Genomic DNA, 17,225 nt, shown 5'->3' with positions numbered 1-17,225 from the left:
TGAGCTTGATCGCTCTACAGTTCTTTACCTTGTGAGGCATATTGTGTGTTATTATCGTTATTAAGGAATGGAACTTTACCTTATGAGTTCTGCAGATTTTGTGCTCTTGATGGCAGTTAGTGATGTCTGCAGGTTGTTCCTCGTGAGGCAGCTTGTAGTTTATGTTTTGTGTTTTTCTGGCTATGCCCCGTATTGTTTGCTGAGTTTGCCTCGAACGGCTCCTTATAGGTTGTGATTATGTTATACCTTGTGCACCGCTGTTTACTTGCACTGCGGCGAGTGTATGATTTGATTTGCACTTATCTTGCACTTGTTATGAGTTGGATATGACTAGACTTTGCCTCTTAATCGGCCTTTACTGTGTATGTCTACATTCTTGTTATTTGGCGTTCTCTTGGAGAAGCAGCCTTGCCGGCTTCTCTGGTGACAAGAGACTCCACTGCGCGCCTTGCTGGCGTCTTTCTTGAAGGCATTCTCTAAGCCACCGCGTGGCCCTTATGAATTTCCTACTTCTTGGCGTTTCCAATCAGAGCGCCTCTTTTTGGGCGTGTCCAATCGAATTGATCCTTTCATTATTGACGGCTCCAATCAGAGCGCTTCTTACTTGCAGTCCCACCATGAAAGGGGGACTTCTTTGGCACGTTCTCGCTTCACTATCCGAGCCACATATAGCTGGGTTTGACAACACCGTATGCGTGCAGTGTTGCCTTTAATATCCCTTTTTCGGATGTAAGACGAGGTGGTTTTTACTTATATTTTTATGACTTGATTATGCCAGAAGTATTATGACTTGTCGTCGATAGATGCTTTGTGGCGAGGCTCTGTCAAATGTCTCGTAGCATTAGTTTTATGACTTGTTTTGCTGGACACTTGGAACCTTGTTCTCGCCAGATGTGTTTATGAATTGTATTTTCTTTAGATATTCGAAGTTTTGCTGAATTGTTTAGATTTAGTTAATCCGAAGCGCGTTTTGAATGTTATTTCTCGAGTAGTCGAGAGTTCGCCTTTTTCGGAACTCTTATCTCGAATTTTCCAGATGTTTAATGAGCTGGGAGTTTTCTTACATTCTTGAACAGTCACTGATATTTAGTATAATTTTATGTTGATTGAATTGAATTGTTAAAAGGCTGTTTTTCGCAAATAAAATACAATGTTTATGGCATAGTAATAAATTAATAATTAAATATTTAGATTTCATATTTCTTTGATCAGACTTTTTATAATAATTAATATTTACCTTATATTAATATATATGTATACAAAATTGTAAAGTTTAATTTTTTATTACATATTACTACCACCACATAACATGCATATGCACTACATTCAAATAAAGCTTTGCATGTATAAGTTTAACCCTTGCTCTGAAAAAATTTTTGAATCGATATAGTTCAATTATCAAAATGTTTACATATATTTTTTATTCTTAAGATTTTTACAAAACTTTATTTGTCATGTTCGTAAATAATCAATGTCGAATATTTATTTATACAGTTTTATATTTACAAACACTATTAATTTTATTGTCTATATAAAAATATAGTTAAAAGTGAGTAGAAAAGTTAGTTAAATTTGAAAGTTGAGCCCTTTTGTTTTTTTTTTAATTTTTAATATAAATTGTTCATATTATTTGCTACATCTAAAAAGTCCAGTTTTAAGCAGATATTCAATTATTTCCAATATTTATAACAATTATTGGTAGTAATCTTTAAAAAAATTTAATTAGGACTTGCTTGTACGAATTATGTTTATAATAAATAAAAATCAATAATATTATATAGACCACACTGTCTGGGATCAGACTAAAAACCTCCTTATGATGGTGGGTGGAGGCTTGCTGGCAAGTGGAAGCGGCAATGCAATTATTCAATACTGTCTTTTGTGTTTATAGTCGTTACTTTCATTAAATGTAATAAGTAATGAGTAGTTAATAATCTGTTAATTATTAGAATGAGTGTATGATGTAGTGAATATATTAGTGTTTCTTCAGTAGTAGTGGTGACGATGAGTCTGTGCGTGTGTTCTTGATAGCTTGTAGGGTGATTCCCCTTCTTCGTGGGTTGAGTAGTCGTAGTGAGGAGCTCTTGACGGTAGGGGAAGCAAGTTAGTACCGTCTTGGCAGCCGGCGAAGGATGAGCTGTGGTGTACGAAGTGGTGGAAGAACGCCCGTGTGACGTCACAGCTTGTGTCCGTCAGCTCCAAGGTAGTGGTGATGTTGGTGCACGTTCGTGTGCTCGATGCGAGTGTAACTCGCGGTGTACAGGTAAGGTAAGAAATAGCTTCGACGTTACTTACATGCGGGCATAAATCGCGGTGTAAGGTACTATGCAAGAACGAACGTCAGCGTTGCTTGCACGTGGTGGCGGGAACTGCGTGAAGTGGTAGCAGTAATCGCGTGGGGAGGTAATATGCAAGAACGTGAGCCGGCGTTACTTGCATGCAGTCGGGAACTGTGTAATGTGCTAGCAGAGTGGCGATCGCGTGGTGACCTAATATGCAAGAACGTGAGCCGGCGTTACTTGCATGCAGTCGGGAACTGTGTAATGTGCTAGCAGAGTGGTGATCGCCTGTCGTGCTGGGTGCTTGTACTAGCAGAAGTAGTAAGGAACGAGTATCTGCGTTGCTTACGGAGGCGTGGGTGCCAGTATAGTTGTGGCATCACTATTAGTTCCTTAGGTTGCTTGATACTTGCCATGGCCTCCCAATGGCGATGGCAAGGTTGGATAGCGATCCCGCTGTGAAGAGTGCATGATTGGTACTAGCAGGGCAATCGCGACACGTGAAGCTCCTTTCACATTCTCGTACGAACTGGATGCGCCGATAGCGCGATATCGGTGGCTGTTACTATGTCGCTATTTGTCGTGAAGGCAATAGGGCATAGCTTTTTCGGGGTTCATTTGTTAATATTTCTCGGAATTATAGTCGTATGTTCGAGTTTTTCGGTTAGAAGCATTCGTCGAGTCCGTTGGCCAATGTTTACCAAATAATGCTTCGTGCGCTCATACCTCTCCCACTTTGCATTCCGCTTAAAACTGTTGTAATCCGTAACACACACGAAAAACACACAAAATACACAGTGAATTAATTTTATGCTTAATTCATTTCTAAGGAATATTTGTGCTATCAATACTAATGCAGTTGATTATGCACTTATATAGAAATTTAGAGAACTTCTGTCTTATTATAAGAATGCGAGTAAATATTAGCAAATTTGTCTACCATCTTGCCTTTGTAGTCAAATATAACAGAATACAACAAGTAAAGGCTAAAAAATATGGTAATTACAATTTTGATACTTCAAGGAAGTATACGTATTATTTCTGTAACAGAAATAATCTGTAATAATAATTCAAACACTACTTTTTCTAGAGTTTAAAACAGTTGATTTCATTTGATTACCTAAATTATTATCTAATTGTGTTGTAATTGTCTAACATTAATCCCATTCATTTGTAATATCGACTACATCTGATTTTATACTAATTACATATAATTTGACAAATAAAACAATAAAATATCTAGAAAAATATTATTTCATTAAACAGTGTTCGAGGTTGTAAGAACGGTCCTTGCCAATAAAACATCTGGCAGAACAACATTGTAAATTTGTCGTTTTAGATTTCGGAAATTTCTTGCTCACAACCATCTAGCAATAGTGTCATAAAAAATCTGGAAAAACATGATAATAAAGTCGGGAAAATCCAACTGATTAGGCATATATACGGATTCGCTCCGCTCGGTAAGTAAATTCAAACCGATATGTACTGGACCTCCCCTTCCCTATGTCGACAAGTTATCATACTGTCGCTAGATGCATCAGAGGCAACGAGAGCTCTTCTTACCGTGAAGACCAAGAGACGACTACTATGAAGCCACATTAACTATGAAGCCACAAGAGGCGTTGACCTCGCTCTGTAAGTGAACACTCTGATTGGACAGAAAATAAGGGAAGGAAATCAAGTGAAGATCATGATCAGTAAATGTATTTAAGAGGCATATTTTCAATATTCAAACACTCTCAATAAAGTCCTTAGTCAAATAGGAAGTGAAAAGTCCCCTTTAACGTAGTTCAAGACAACTTTCGTTACAAGTCCTCAAGGAAGGAGACGGACAAATTTCATTATCGAAGTCCGAAGACAAGTGCCAGTTGAAGTCCTCATCAAGAAGGAAAAGGATGTTCCTTGACTGAGAACTCCATTAGTCTTCGTAAGTAGTATCACTACTACAATAATCAACTAAATTTGAGATTCAGCGTTTAACTCATCGACAAGCACCTAAGGAATTGAGGCTCTCTCCAGAGAGGCAGTGCGGAATAATTCCAAACTCGTCGCTAAGTTCGCGCCAGTGTATGCGAGTCTTGCCGGTCTACCCTCACCTTATCTCAAATCTGACGCTCATGAATCCACAGCGTGCCATTCAACGCTCATAGCAGACGCAACACGTAGCAGTGTCCTTCACGAGGTAAAAGCCTTTCAAACTCTTACTTCCAATTGAATAACTATTGCAGTACGCCAATATTAGGACTAAGGTACGCTTGCTACCACCCGAGTATATTCTCAAGTAACAACAGTTACATGTGTCGCGCTACATACTCACCATAACCTCAATTACTCACCTGCTCATTCAAACAGCGCGAGTGTCGATGAATCAAACTTCGCGCCATTCTGCGCTCATATTCAAACCATCACGCTGCATAGATGAGTATACGCTTGCCACCGCAAACACATCAATCCACCTCAAGAGTCATTTCAATAATTAATAATAGTAATACTAGTCAAGCCCTGTAATCGGATAAATAACAGAATAAACAGCATAACCACCAAATATATTTACATTGAATTATTATAATATCCCTTCCACTTTGACCTTTTATCGCTATCACACAACATCCGTGATCACTGAGTTGTCAACTTCGAATCGGACTTGGTAAAACAAGCCGGAATGGCGAATACATTTTGTACAAACAGAGTAATACATTATTTTTTATATTTAACATCATTATTACAATTTGTACTTTATTACATATTGTTATTTTTTATAAATAATTCTTAAAACAAAAATTAATTAATGTATTCATTTATGAATAAAACTTAGTATATAACGTAAGGATTTAGCCAATTAGCCATAAATACTTTACAGAAAATATTTATTTAATGAAAATTAAAAATATTAATAATATTATTTTATTCAATATATTAATAATTAAAAAACAAATTTAATTATTAAAAATATTTTAGTTGTAAACCCTTTTATATAAGTTTTATAATTCCTGTTTCATTTTCAATCTTTGTAATTTCTTGTATTAAAGAAATATCGGATAACCAATAGAAAATGTTCCTTCGTTTATAATCATTATTTTTACTTATCATTTTTTTAATAGTGGCTATTAAATACACGTGTAATGTAAAAATTTTACTATAAATTATATTTTGATCCGGAGTTCTAAATTTAAAAATACTAAATATGAATTAATTATTGTTTATATCGAAGTAAGAAAAAATAAGCAATTTAAATAAAAGGTAATAATTTCTTAAAAATGAGTCTTATAGAATGCTTTAGTGTTATAAAATACATTCTCGTATTTGTGAATCTCATATTCTGGGTAAGCTAATTTCAATTTTATATATAATATTTTTTATTGAACATTGTGTATGCTTTGTATAAGTTATTATAAATTAAGTTATTGCAATTTTGAATATTTGATAAATAATAAAATACTACGAGAATAAGTAAAAAAATACTATAACTAAAACTTATGGTTGAATATTAGTTTCTGTTAATTTTTGTTGTATTTTATATTTAAAATTATATTTAGATATATATTAACCAATTTTTATTTGGTTTTTACATATTTTTATTAAATTCTCTTTATTATAAGATTTTTATTCATAATAATTTTTTCTTAATAACAATCATGTTTTATTTTTTGTTAAGTTATTAATTTATCATTTATTACTAACATGATACAAATGAGTTAGAGAATAAAAAATTCACGATTAATGTAGAAAGTAGTTTATATTTGAAAGTAATTATAAATATAAATTTTTTAAAAAGTAATTAATTATTTTATGTTTTTCAATATAATAACTTCTATATTATTGTACATTTTAATTATTCTTTGTTGCTATATTAAATGAATTGAATTTATATTACATTGTATACAAGTATTGATAATTGAAAATAAAAATTTATATTTCTTTATATGAAGCGATGATGCTAATATTTTGTAAATTTTGTAAAAAATCATTTTTATTTAACCTAAAAATTAAAATAATAAATAATAATTAATCGTTTTCTTGTAATAAATTATAAATATTAAATAATTTTTAAGTATATATATTGAAAATATAGATATATTGAAAAATACAAAATAGAGTAAATAAGCAATAAAAATTTAATTTAAAAAATCAAATAAATAATTAAAAATTAAAAATGATTAAAATAATTTAAATAATTAAAATTAATTGATATAATTAAACAATATCTATGCTTATCTTATCATATTATAAATCTTTATTTTTATTTTAAATTTGAATATAGATTATTAATATATTGTATATATATATAATTATATAAACAGGTTTTTATGAAATATAATTGTGAATCTTTTTACAGATATTTTAAACTAAATTAACAGAGTCAGTTTTTAACTTGATAGTTATTTATATTTTTAATTTAATTTAATTTAATATTTCTAAATATTTTTTTGTATAAATTATTATCTTGATTGTATATTTCTTTTTTTTTTCACTCTTCTAAGTTTTTAAATTAATTTAATATTTAGTTTAATATTTTATCTGCATAACTAAATGAATTTATGTATCATGACCATTATAGAAACAAATGACTAAATTGTCTATTTTTAGTGTGATACAAATAATACTTACATTCTTTGTTTTTTTCATTTAAACTTCTTTTTTAGTATCAACTGTATCTTATTTGTATATTGTTTTCAAATCTTTTTTAACAGTAAATTTCTTTTGTAGCTTACTTTCTTGTCTAGCTAATCAGTTGTATTCAGAAATTATACATTTTTTAATGTCATATTATTATTTATATGAATATTTTATTATTTGCGATACTTTCTATAAATATTAATCTTTTATTTTATTCAATATATATATATATATATATATATATATATATATATATATGAATTTTGTTTCCTTATTTTTCTATTTACAATAATTAAAAGCTTTAATAAATAAAGATGTTCTGTGTTCTGTCATACTTTTTTTCAAACAATTTATTCTACCAAGATACAATTTATTTGTTTTTATTATTTGTATAAAATGATATGTTTTAGTTTGATACTTTCATAATATATATATATATATATATATATATATATATATATATATAATGCACAAATAAGCTAATTACAAAAACAAAAAGATAAGTGTCAATTTGCTTGATTTGTTGCTTTCAAAAAAATACCAAATTCGTAACTATGTATTATTAATTATAATAGGCATGTAATAATTGAAGCTTACAATGTGTACTTCATCAGTGATCAGTATACTAGTGTCATGCACATGTTTATGTCAATGAATATCTGAATGAAAATGTTTATCAACATGCATATCTTTGTAGGGAATAAAATTTAAATTGTGTACATAATACCAAACTTAGAGCTTGCAAGATATGTGAAAAATATTTGAAAACCAGAATCAATTTTGGAAATTTTATTAACAAATAATGTTCGTATAAATACTATTCACTTAAATAAATAAAAAATAAAAACTGATGTTCTTATACATAGTTCATTTCTTGGAGCCAGTGGATAGTTAGAAAGAAAACTGATGCATTTTTGAGATCGTAATAATCAATTCAAATACCTTTACTTGTTAGAGATGATCCAACTTTGATAAAATTCTTTGTAAAAACTGTGTCAATTTATAACTCCAATTTAATTATAAATTTAATATTTGCAGATAATACACAATTCTACTATCTGCATCTCAATAAAATATTAAGTATTAATTAAAATATAATAAAGGTTACTCAAGAATATAGTATTGTTATCGCAGCTAAATGGAAACTCAAATTCCCAGCTAAAATTATTATTTTGATAAGAAAATAGATTCAACAATTATATAATTTTATAATTATTTAATTATGTAGAAGGTAATTTCCTGTTAATGATTTTTGCGCACATCTTTACAACTTTCATGAAATTTGTATGATAAAATTTTTTATTTTATTGGTAAAATTGGTATAAGTTATTGCGTGATTATCTGCATTTTAATTAAATAATATTTAAATAATCGCGCATAAATGGGTAATCAATATTGTGTTTTTTAAGATTTTTCTAAAAAAAATAATGACAAAATTGTCTAGTTCAACAAAATTCAAGTTATACAAAAGCAAATAAAATATTTTAAAAATATCCTAATCTTTTATTCTTATCGGATTCTGATGTAGTGTATAAGTGCTACTTCGCAAAAATATTAGTTTTAAATTCTTGCAAAATTTAAAAATAAGTTTGTAAGTCAATCTTGGTTTTATTTTATATAATATGCATAGATACTAAGAAAAATATATCTTACTTTATGAAATTGTCTGATTTTAGTTTTAGAACTTCGGCTTTAGGTAACATTTATATATGTTAAAAAATTATATTCAATATTGGTTTCTATATAAAACAATTGTTTAAGTCTAAATGTATTGCATGGAAGTAACTTCTTAGCTAAAGTATAAAATTAAACAAATTATTAAGTATTAAAATAAATTCAACTAATATATCTTCTTGAGTGCAGAGAGTATCAAATTGCAAATCAAAACAAATAAACAATATTTTTTCTAGACTACGATAATTTTGAATATTGCATTGAAAGTAAAGCATTAAATCTAAAGAAGTATTTTTAAAACTATTTAAAACATTGATAATTTTTAAATTAAAAACTTAAAAAAAATGCACATATCAATTGTCAAAAAAATATCTTAAACAAATTGTTTAAGATCATGTTAAATGTTATCATGTGAAAAATTATTTGTTTTAATTCATAAATTTATAAGAAGCAACAGAAGATTGTAAACAAAATAAACATTTTTTTATAGAATGCTCTTACCTTCCAAATTGTAAACAAAATTAAAATTTTTATAATATAAATGTATCATTAACATATTCAAATCCATAAGAATGTATAGTGATTGTCATTTTAATATTTGAGGATTTTTTTACTTATGATTGATATCATCAGTATTGACTCTTTTTGAATAAGTTATTATACGGTAGAATTAATAATGTAATTGAATGATTGTATAGATGGAGATACAAGGGGGTCAAAAAGTATTATTAGTGTTCGGTTTAAAATTCTTCGATTGATAACTTCATTGTTTTACAGAATATAACTGCTAAATATCTATCGCTGAACCTATAGATAGCGATGTACGTTTATTGGCGAAACTGATATTCTAATGTTTAAGCTTTTGTTTATTACAATTTTATTTATTTTGTCAAGATAACAAAAGAATACAGTTTTACTTCTACGATATATTTTTATATATTAATCTATATATACAAGCTTACTGCACATGTCACTCATTATAAACAATGCGTCGTTTGTGAAACTTTCCTTAGTCATCATAAAGCAGCTCATATTGTTCGATGAAAAATTAAATAATTTGCTATATTTCTTATAAATATTATAATAAGTAAAACTAAATTAATAAAAAAAATTTTAATACGTCATTTTTAGGTCATTGGTGCAACATCAATAGCTCTTTCCATATGGATGCTAGTTGACCAAACATTTTTGGTAACTTTATCTCAAGATCACTCGAATTTTTATGCTGGACTTTATATACTTTTAATTGCTGGTGCATTAATGTTTATTGTTGCCTTTCTCGGATGTTGTGGTGCTTACAAGGAATCGCAATATATGCTCGTTAGTTTCTTCAGTTGCATGCTGCTCGTTATTGTGGCTCAAGTTGCAGCAGGAGCGTGGTTATATGTTAATAGTGATCGACTGGAGGAACTAGTGAGATCTAGTGTACATATAAGCATTAAGGTAGAAGGTTCTATTTCTATTTTTTTTTATTTTTTAAATAAACTTTTTACAAATAATTAATTATCTTAAAGTAGAAAATTAAAAAAGTATATAAATGATATTATTTTAAATAGTTCTACAATTCTAAAAAAATAAGAATATTCAACGATTATTCTAAGTATTTTCATGACAAATTTAGCAAGAATTTAATTCTGAATTATTAAATATTTTATATAAGCTACAATACCGACTTCAATTATCTTCTTTTTTTTTTACATATGTATAAATTGTTGATTAATTCTACTTTTAATTGCTATATATTATTATCAGAAACTTGAAAATAAAAATTTACAGATAATTAATAACAATCGAAATATATATTTTTATTTATTGTATAATTTAATATATTCATAATTATGCCAGTATTTAGTTTTTATAAAATATAAAACAAAATAAATATTCAACATACCAATAATTAGAAAATAAATCTAATATCAAAAAGGTAGTTTAAAGTTTAAATACAATTTGTTGAAGAACCAGACTGTTAATCCATGGCTTAAGTTACACGAAAGTAGCAATAAATCAAACCAATATAATGTTAATGGTTAAAGTATTCTTTTTTCTTTATACTACCTTCAATCAAATATTTCGTTTTCACTATTTTTAATGTATTAGATGCCTAAGAGAAAAATAATAAATAGTTACAAATTTTATGAATTCGTATAAGAATCTTAATTGTAAGTAAACAATGATTATAATAGGATACATTTACATTTTCAATGCTAAAATTTATATACTTAGCAAACATTATTACAAAACATTATCACGTATACAATTTGAAGAATCAATAATACATGATCAAAATACGTACAATATATTTTTAATAATTATAATTACAACTTGTTTGAAATTCCAGCCACCAGTATGATCGCAGATCACGGTGGGTGGATTAGAACGTACCGCCGTTGGGGGGGGGGGGTAATGCATCAATTCAGAGTAAACATAATTGGTTTTAGTGATCTTTATTTAAGCAGTTGTTAAGTATAGTTGGTGTTGGTGTTACTGATTGTAGTGCGAATTGTTGAGTTCGTAGTGATTAGGCAGTTGCCCATGAACTTTAGAATGTCATCCGGGAGTGCAAATCTAAAGGGTGAATTAGGGGGACTGGACACGTGGTTTAGTTACTAAGTTTAAAGGAGTCTCTCCGGTTTGAGAATCATTAGACAATTGATTTGGCAATAGTTTTCCAGAGAGCCCTGTCGGGCTTGCGACTTCCTTAACGACTAATTCGGCAATCAATTTTACGGCGCGTTGTTTGGCTCGCAAATACTTGACGTTCGGTGATAAATTAGTGGCGCGTTGTTCGGCTCGCGAATACTTAGTCAATTGAATCGGCGATCAAATTAATGGCGCGTTGTTCGGCTCGTGAATGCCTAGTCGTTTGAGTCGGTGCTAGAATTTTACTGAGCGTGATTCGGCTCGTGGGGACTATTATGGATTATCTGTTATGGATTGGATTATATATTGACCACCAGTCAGTAGCGGCGCCCTCTTTAGCGGTCTTATAAGAATCAAGTTGCAAGGGCCTAACCGATAGTATAGGTGCGGGCTACGAGTGTAATGAGAATTTGGCGGGGCCACCCGTCAGTATAGGTGCCGTCTTTAGTGGTCTGATAAGAATGAAGTTGCAAGGGTCTAACTGATAGTGCAGGCGCGGGCTGCGAAAATTACGTGTAGTATTAATAAGTTTCTGGAGATGCCAGTCTATGTCTTCATCCTCAATGCGATTTGACTATCGTCACGTTACGGAGGACGCACTGATAGCTGGCCAGCAATTATAGAATAATCAATATAAACAAATGAATATACCTTGCACGGATTCCCTTAGACGAGTTCAACTTTCACTGGTGTGACTGGCACTGTGTGACAGCTCTTTGCTAGTATAATTACGCAGTTACCACGATGGGCTCTCTTTTCTTTCTTCAAGCATCCAAACTACAGTCATCACTCACTGTAGCTATACAAATTAATGATCGAGTAACAAGCAATCTAATAAACCAATAGTGACGCCGAATGTTAAAAATACGTTAAACTATATTCAAGAAGCGCTAGTGCAAGCATAATTTAAGAGTGAAATTAACGAAAGTATAACTCCAACACATATTAACGTATGTCAACATAGATAAAAAGTGGCGGCTCATCACGCTCACATTAAACAGCAACGGCAACGTTAATACGCGCCGGCTACAACAGCGACACTTCCCATGAAAAGAAGGATTCACGCCTCACACTACTGAAAGTACACACGTTCGTCAGTACGTAAAATAATTGAAGAAACTTCATACATAAGTCACTCATACTCTCCATTCATACACTTCTATAATCATTAATTATTATCATATTATTGTACTTAATAAAGAAAAAATGAAAAAATACTGTGTGTAGAAGTAAAATTGCATTTGCCTTCTCCACTTGCCAGCAACACCTCCACCCAACATCATCGGGAGGTTTTCAGTCTGATCCCAGACAAAATGTCTATACATGTGTATGAGCTTGTACATCTTTATACAACAGCAGCAGATATTAAGAGTACTTAATAAAAGTACGAAGCAAGATGCGAGTTAATATGATATGACAAGAATAAATTCTCGTACCAAATTTACCACATTGTTAATAATATTTTATTTATTAATGATGTACTCTCTCTTGATCTAGGGTATTCAAATGTGATTACTATTCCACTTCATTGTCTACAGAATTTTGCGCGCAAAAAAACCAGGCGACATGTAAAAAATTTATATATATTGTTTGGGATTGCGAGAACTTTTCCACGTTGTTAAACATCTGGCAAACCCAAACATTATTAAACAGTCTTTAGACTTCTGAAACCTCCTGCTAATAAAACATCTGGAAAACCCAGACATTAGGCATCTTGAGACAGTCGCTTCACCCAAACGTTAAGACCTACCGGCATACATTCGCCCTATCCCCTTTTTGTTAAGTCTGCCATCTGTCCGCCAACGTCGTCGGTGGCAATGAAATCCGGAGCTATTCTTGGCTCGAGGGCCAAAAAAATACTGAGCTTGATTAAAACCTATGCCGCAAGAGGCACTGCTTTCCGATTGAATACAAGAAAAGGGAAGGGATCCCAAGTGGACACCATGGTCAGTGAACTACTTAAGAGGGACTACTATAAGATTCAATCACTCACGTTGAAGTCCTCAAGGAGAAAGGGAAAGAAAAGTTATCTCAACCGAGTCCGAAGACAAGTCTTTGTAAGTAATCTTATCGATCCAAGGTTCTTCGTCACCAGCTCCCACATGATCTCTCCAGTAGCCAGGTTACCAAGCATAATTCAAGGTTCAAGGCCAATTCAAAGATATACGCAACATTATCCTACTAATTCCACAACCTATATCCAAAGATATTATTGCTCGTGTGTAACACACATGAAGCCTATTTTGCGCCATTCAGTGTCATACTGTGTCAATCCTAACCTCTAATTAGAACTCGTTTCCGAGAGCAGGAGACAGGAAAAGGATAAGGCTAGAGCTCGTACTTTAGCTCACGACTCAGATTTTCAGAGAAATTTGCCGCTTGTACGATAGCCCCCGTGATACCAAAAGGGCAAGAATTACAGCTCGCTCTTACGACATAACCAAGGCAAGTTAATCCTACGGGCCATTCAGCGCACACTACAGATCCACTAATTCAAACGAACGAGAATCCCGATCGTGCCCCAATCGCACGAAGCGGTAGTAGATTCACCACGCGGCACTAATCGAAAAAGTGGTAGAGCATTACAACCTCTCCTTTATCAGATTAACCTGCTATCAAGGGTACCACGTCACGAGGATCAGGAAACATACAACCTCCTATCTATGAACGAAGTGCATATTACCGCCTCGTAACTACAAGAGTTCATCTATTGACTTTATCAACAAGAATCTTTCTTGTATTTGAAAAATAAACAGAATAAACATCATGACAAACAGATGTATTAAATATTGAATTAATACGCTATCCCTTCCACTTGCCCACGCATTTTTTCCACACAACATCTTGTGGTCTTTTAGTTAATTCTAAACATATATATATCCATTTACGCTTTTGAACAATGAATTAGCGTCATTAACAAACAACAGTATAATATTATCATTATTAATTCCATATCTGATAAAATTATTTGTATTATAAAATAGCAAATTCTATTTATAAATCAATTTAAAGGCACAAAAAGAATAGATATAGCAAATCATCTGTACAATTCTAAAAATTTTGATTTAAGGAGAAATTCGTAAATTTTAATTAAAATATTTTTCATCCAAACCTACTCAAATAAAAAGTTAAAATCTCCTTTACAAATGTATAAAAGATCTATATTCAAATATGTATGAAAGTAACCTTATTGTGATATTTACAGAAATTTATTATATGCATCAGTAATTCGCTCAACTTTGATGTTAACATATACTATTACATATTCGCATACACAATAGTTATTGCTATAAAACAGAAAATGATTTCATTTGATGTTTTACTATATTTACGTACTTAACCAATAATTTTTCCATACTATTTTTTATAATTTCATGTTTATTCTTAATAATATTTCTTTAGATTTCTTTGCTTTAATTTAACATTCTCACTTTGTGTAGCTTTTATTTTTACGTGTATCAAATCGTATATTTCTATATTGTAATGTATCTTTTCTTCGTCTTTTCTTCTATAACTACTTATACTAAACTAAACTGAATAAAGAAACATTAAGTGATAAAGGCTATAAATATTAACGTAGATTAAACATTTTATGCACATGAAATTTAATTTTACAAAATTTATTATTATTTATTGTTAATATAATATTTCAAAATAAAAAATTTTTTAATCACAATGATACTTCAAAAATTTAATGCACATATTTCTAACCACAAAGAAAATGTTATTCATAATTAAAAATGAATAATTCTTTAGTTATTTATTAATTCTTCAATTTTTATATTCACGTACTAAACTTCAATAGATCTCTCTTTCTCTCTATTTAGCATTATTATTCACACAAACTATTTACAAAATGCAGGATGTTATCGGATTTTCAGTAATACTTAATATATACGTTGCATTGGTCAAAAATATTTTACAAAAAAATCGAAATTTTAAAATAAAAATTCATATTTTAAACTATAATTTTTAATTATATCTGATTTGTATGTACTATAAGAATATTCTTATTTAATCTTATAGATAAATAGATAAATTATACTCTGTAAAAATGATATCAGAAAATATTAAGAGTTGGAGTTAAATTAATTTTAAAAATTACAAAAATAAAACATTTATAGAATATTTAATAATTCTAAGATAAATTTCTGAATGAATTTTGTATGAGTGTTCATGGTAATGTGTAGAATATCTTAAAAATTAAAGAGTTAATCTGTTATATTTAAATAATATTATTATCAATCATATTACCATCGTTATATTGTTCTAGTTATTTATGATTTATGCAAAAATAAGTTTGGAAATTAAATAATGTCTTTAATAATAATGTAATGTAATAACATACTTTATTGGTTTTAATGAATAAATTTTACTAATAATATTTTATTTTATTATTTAAATGTAATATTTAATTTTGTATCTATTAATTTTGTTATTTTAGTATATTACTTAAATGCTTTTTTCAGAATGAATACGGTGTAATTTCTTCTAGAACAAAAATAGTAGATATTTTTCAACAACAACTTCATTGCTGTGGAGCAAATGGATCAAATGATTGGGCTGGCAGTAAATATTCAAATAAAGGCAGTAATTCTGAAATTTTATTAACTGTAAATCAAGGAACAATTTTCATTGTTCCAAAAAGTTGTTGTAAAGATGAAAAAACGATGGATTGTGAAAAATCTCGTAAAATGCGCATTGCAGATGTCATACCTTCTGCTATTTTTAATGACGTAAATAAAAATTTTATTTGTTTTAATCTATTATATATGTAATACTTAATTTTAATGAGCAGTGAAGTTTTGAAAAATAATTTTGGTTGAAACGTATCATATTTTATGATATATGACAATTAATGTTTTAATATTTCTATTATTTTTAAAAATTAAGAAAATATTTTTTTGGTATTTTTATAGTTTTGATAACTTACTTTTAATATTGATTCTCACTTTTCCCTATTTGAATTGTATTAATTCGTTTCTTGTTAAATCAGTATATAATATATTAAGTATTTAAAATTGGATTCACAATTAAATAGCAACCATATTTTTATTTGATATTTATATAATGTATAAATTTTATATGTCAGCATCATTACAACAGCCGCATATGGCTAATCCAGAATAGATAGTTAATGAATTATAATTTAAAAATTACATTTCATCTGTTTGGACATAATTTTTATATTTCATTGTTAAATTTGATTGATTGATTTCATTTTTTAATTTAATCAAACATAATCAATTTTCTTAATAGCATTCAAAATACTATTCCACATTTTAGAACCTTTATGGAATGATTTATATTATGGGCTACTTTGATGGAATAATAAAATATGATTTTATGTACTATTTCTTTTTAATTTTTTTGTTTATTATAAATATTTATTTTTATTTCTGTATTGATGTTGATTTCATTTCAAACTTCATAATCATTTTAATATACATTATATAAACATCCCGTAAGGCCTGTTTTCAAAATGATACTGTAACATCTTTCTTGCTCTGATAATGAAGATAAGTTGATCGAGATGAAATAACGGTCTATCATATATACCAAGTGCTTCTATATCTCATTCAAATCGAAAAAAATGCTGTCTTACGTTAGTCTTCTATGATTATTTATTATTCAAATGAAAATAAGGGAAAGAAATAATGTGGTCATAATGTGGTTAGTAACTACATATCTATATTTAACTCTTTAATTATTTTATCATATTATTTGGTAGTAATAGGTAAAGTAAGTAATAAATAAAACATGCTTAATTTAATATGAATGAAATTCAATGTATTATCGCGCTTCAACACGTTTGTTCGAGATTGCGAGACCAGTTTTATTGCCACAATTTCCCACGATCATTGGACACTCGATAAGGTCAATACATTTGGAAAACACTCGCGAATAGCTAGTTTATTTATTCTCGCTTATCTAAAAAAGTGCTCATGCTTTTCCAGTGCAGTTAAACGATCTTGTTTACTGCCAAGGAAGAGGCGATTCTGAAAGAGTGACAGA

General features: G+C 29.5%; 1 protein-coding gene across 1 annotated transcript in view; it reads left to right on the top strand.

The window, feature by feature from the left end:
* The first annotated feature begins 5,478 nt into the window (after positions 1–5,478).
* The window catches only part of LOC105366545 (tetraspanin-8), a 13,513-nt gene continuing 1,766 nt past the window's right edge, over positions 5,479–17,225 (top strand). Inside the window, exons 1-3 of the mRNA XM_011505032.1 lie at positions 5,479–5,602; positions 9,702–10,013; positions 15,680–15,946. Coding sequence (XP_011503334.1) covers positions 5,537–5,602; positions 9,702–10,013; positions 15,680–15,946 — 645 coding nt within the window. The 5' untranslated portion in view covers positions 5,479–5,536. The remainder of the gene's footprint in view (positions 5,603–9,701; positions 10,014–15,679; positions 15,947–17,225) is intronic.

Source organism: Ceratosolen solmsi, unplaced genomic scaffold (assembly GCF_000503995.2).
Source record: "Ceratosolen solmsi marchali unplaced genomic scaffold, CerSol_1.0 scaffold49, whole genome shotgun sequence".
NCBI lineage: Eukaryota > Metazoa > Arthropoda > Insecta > Hymenoptera > Agaonidae > Ceratosolen > Ceratosolen solmsi.
Note: the sequence above shows the minus strand (reverse complement) of the source record. Positions and strands in the feature narration are given on the sequence as shown.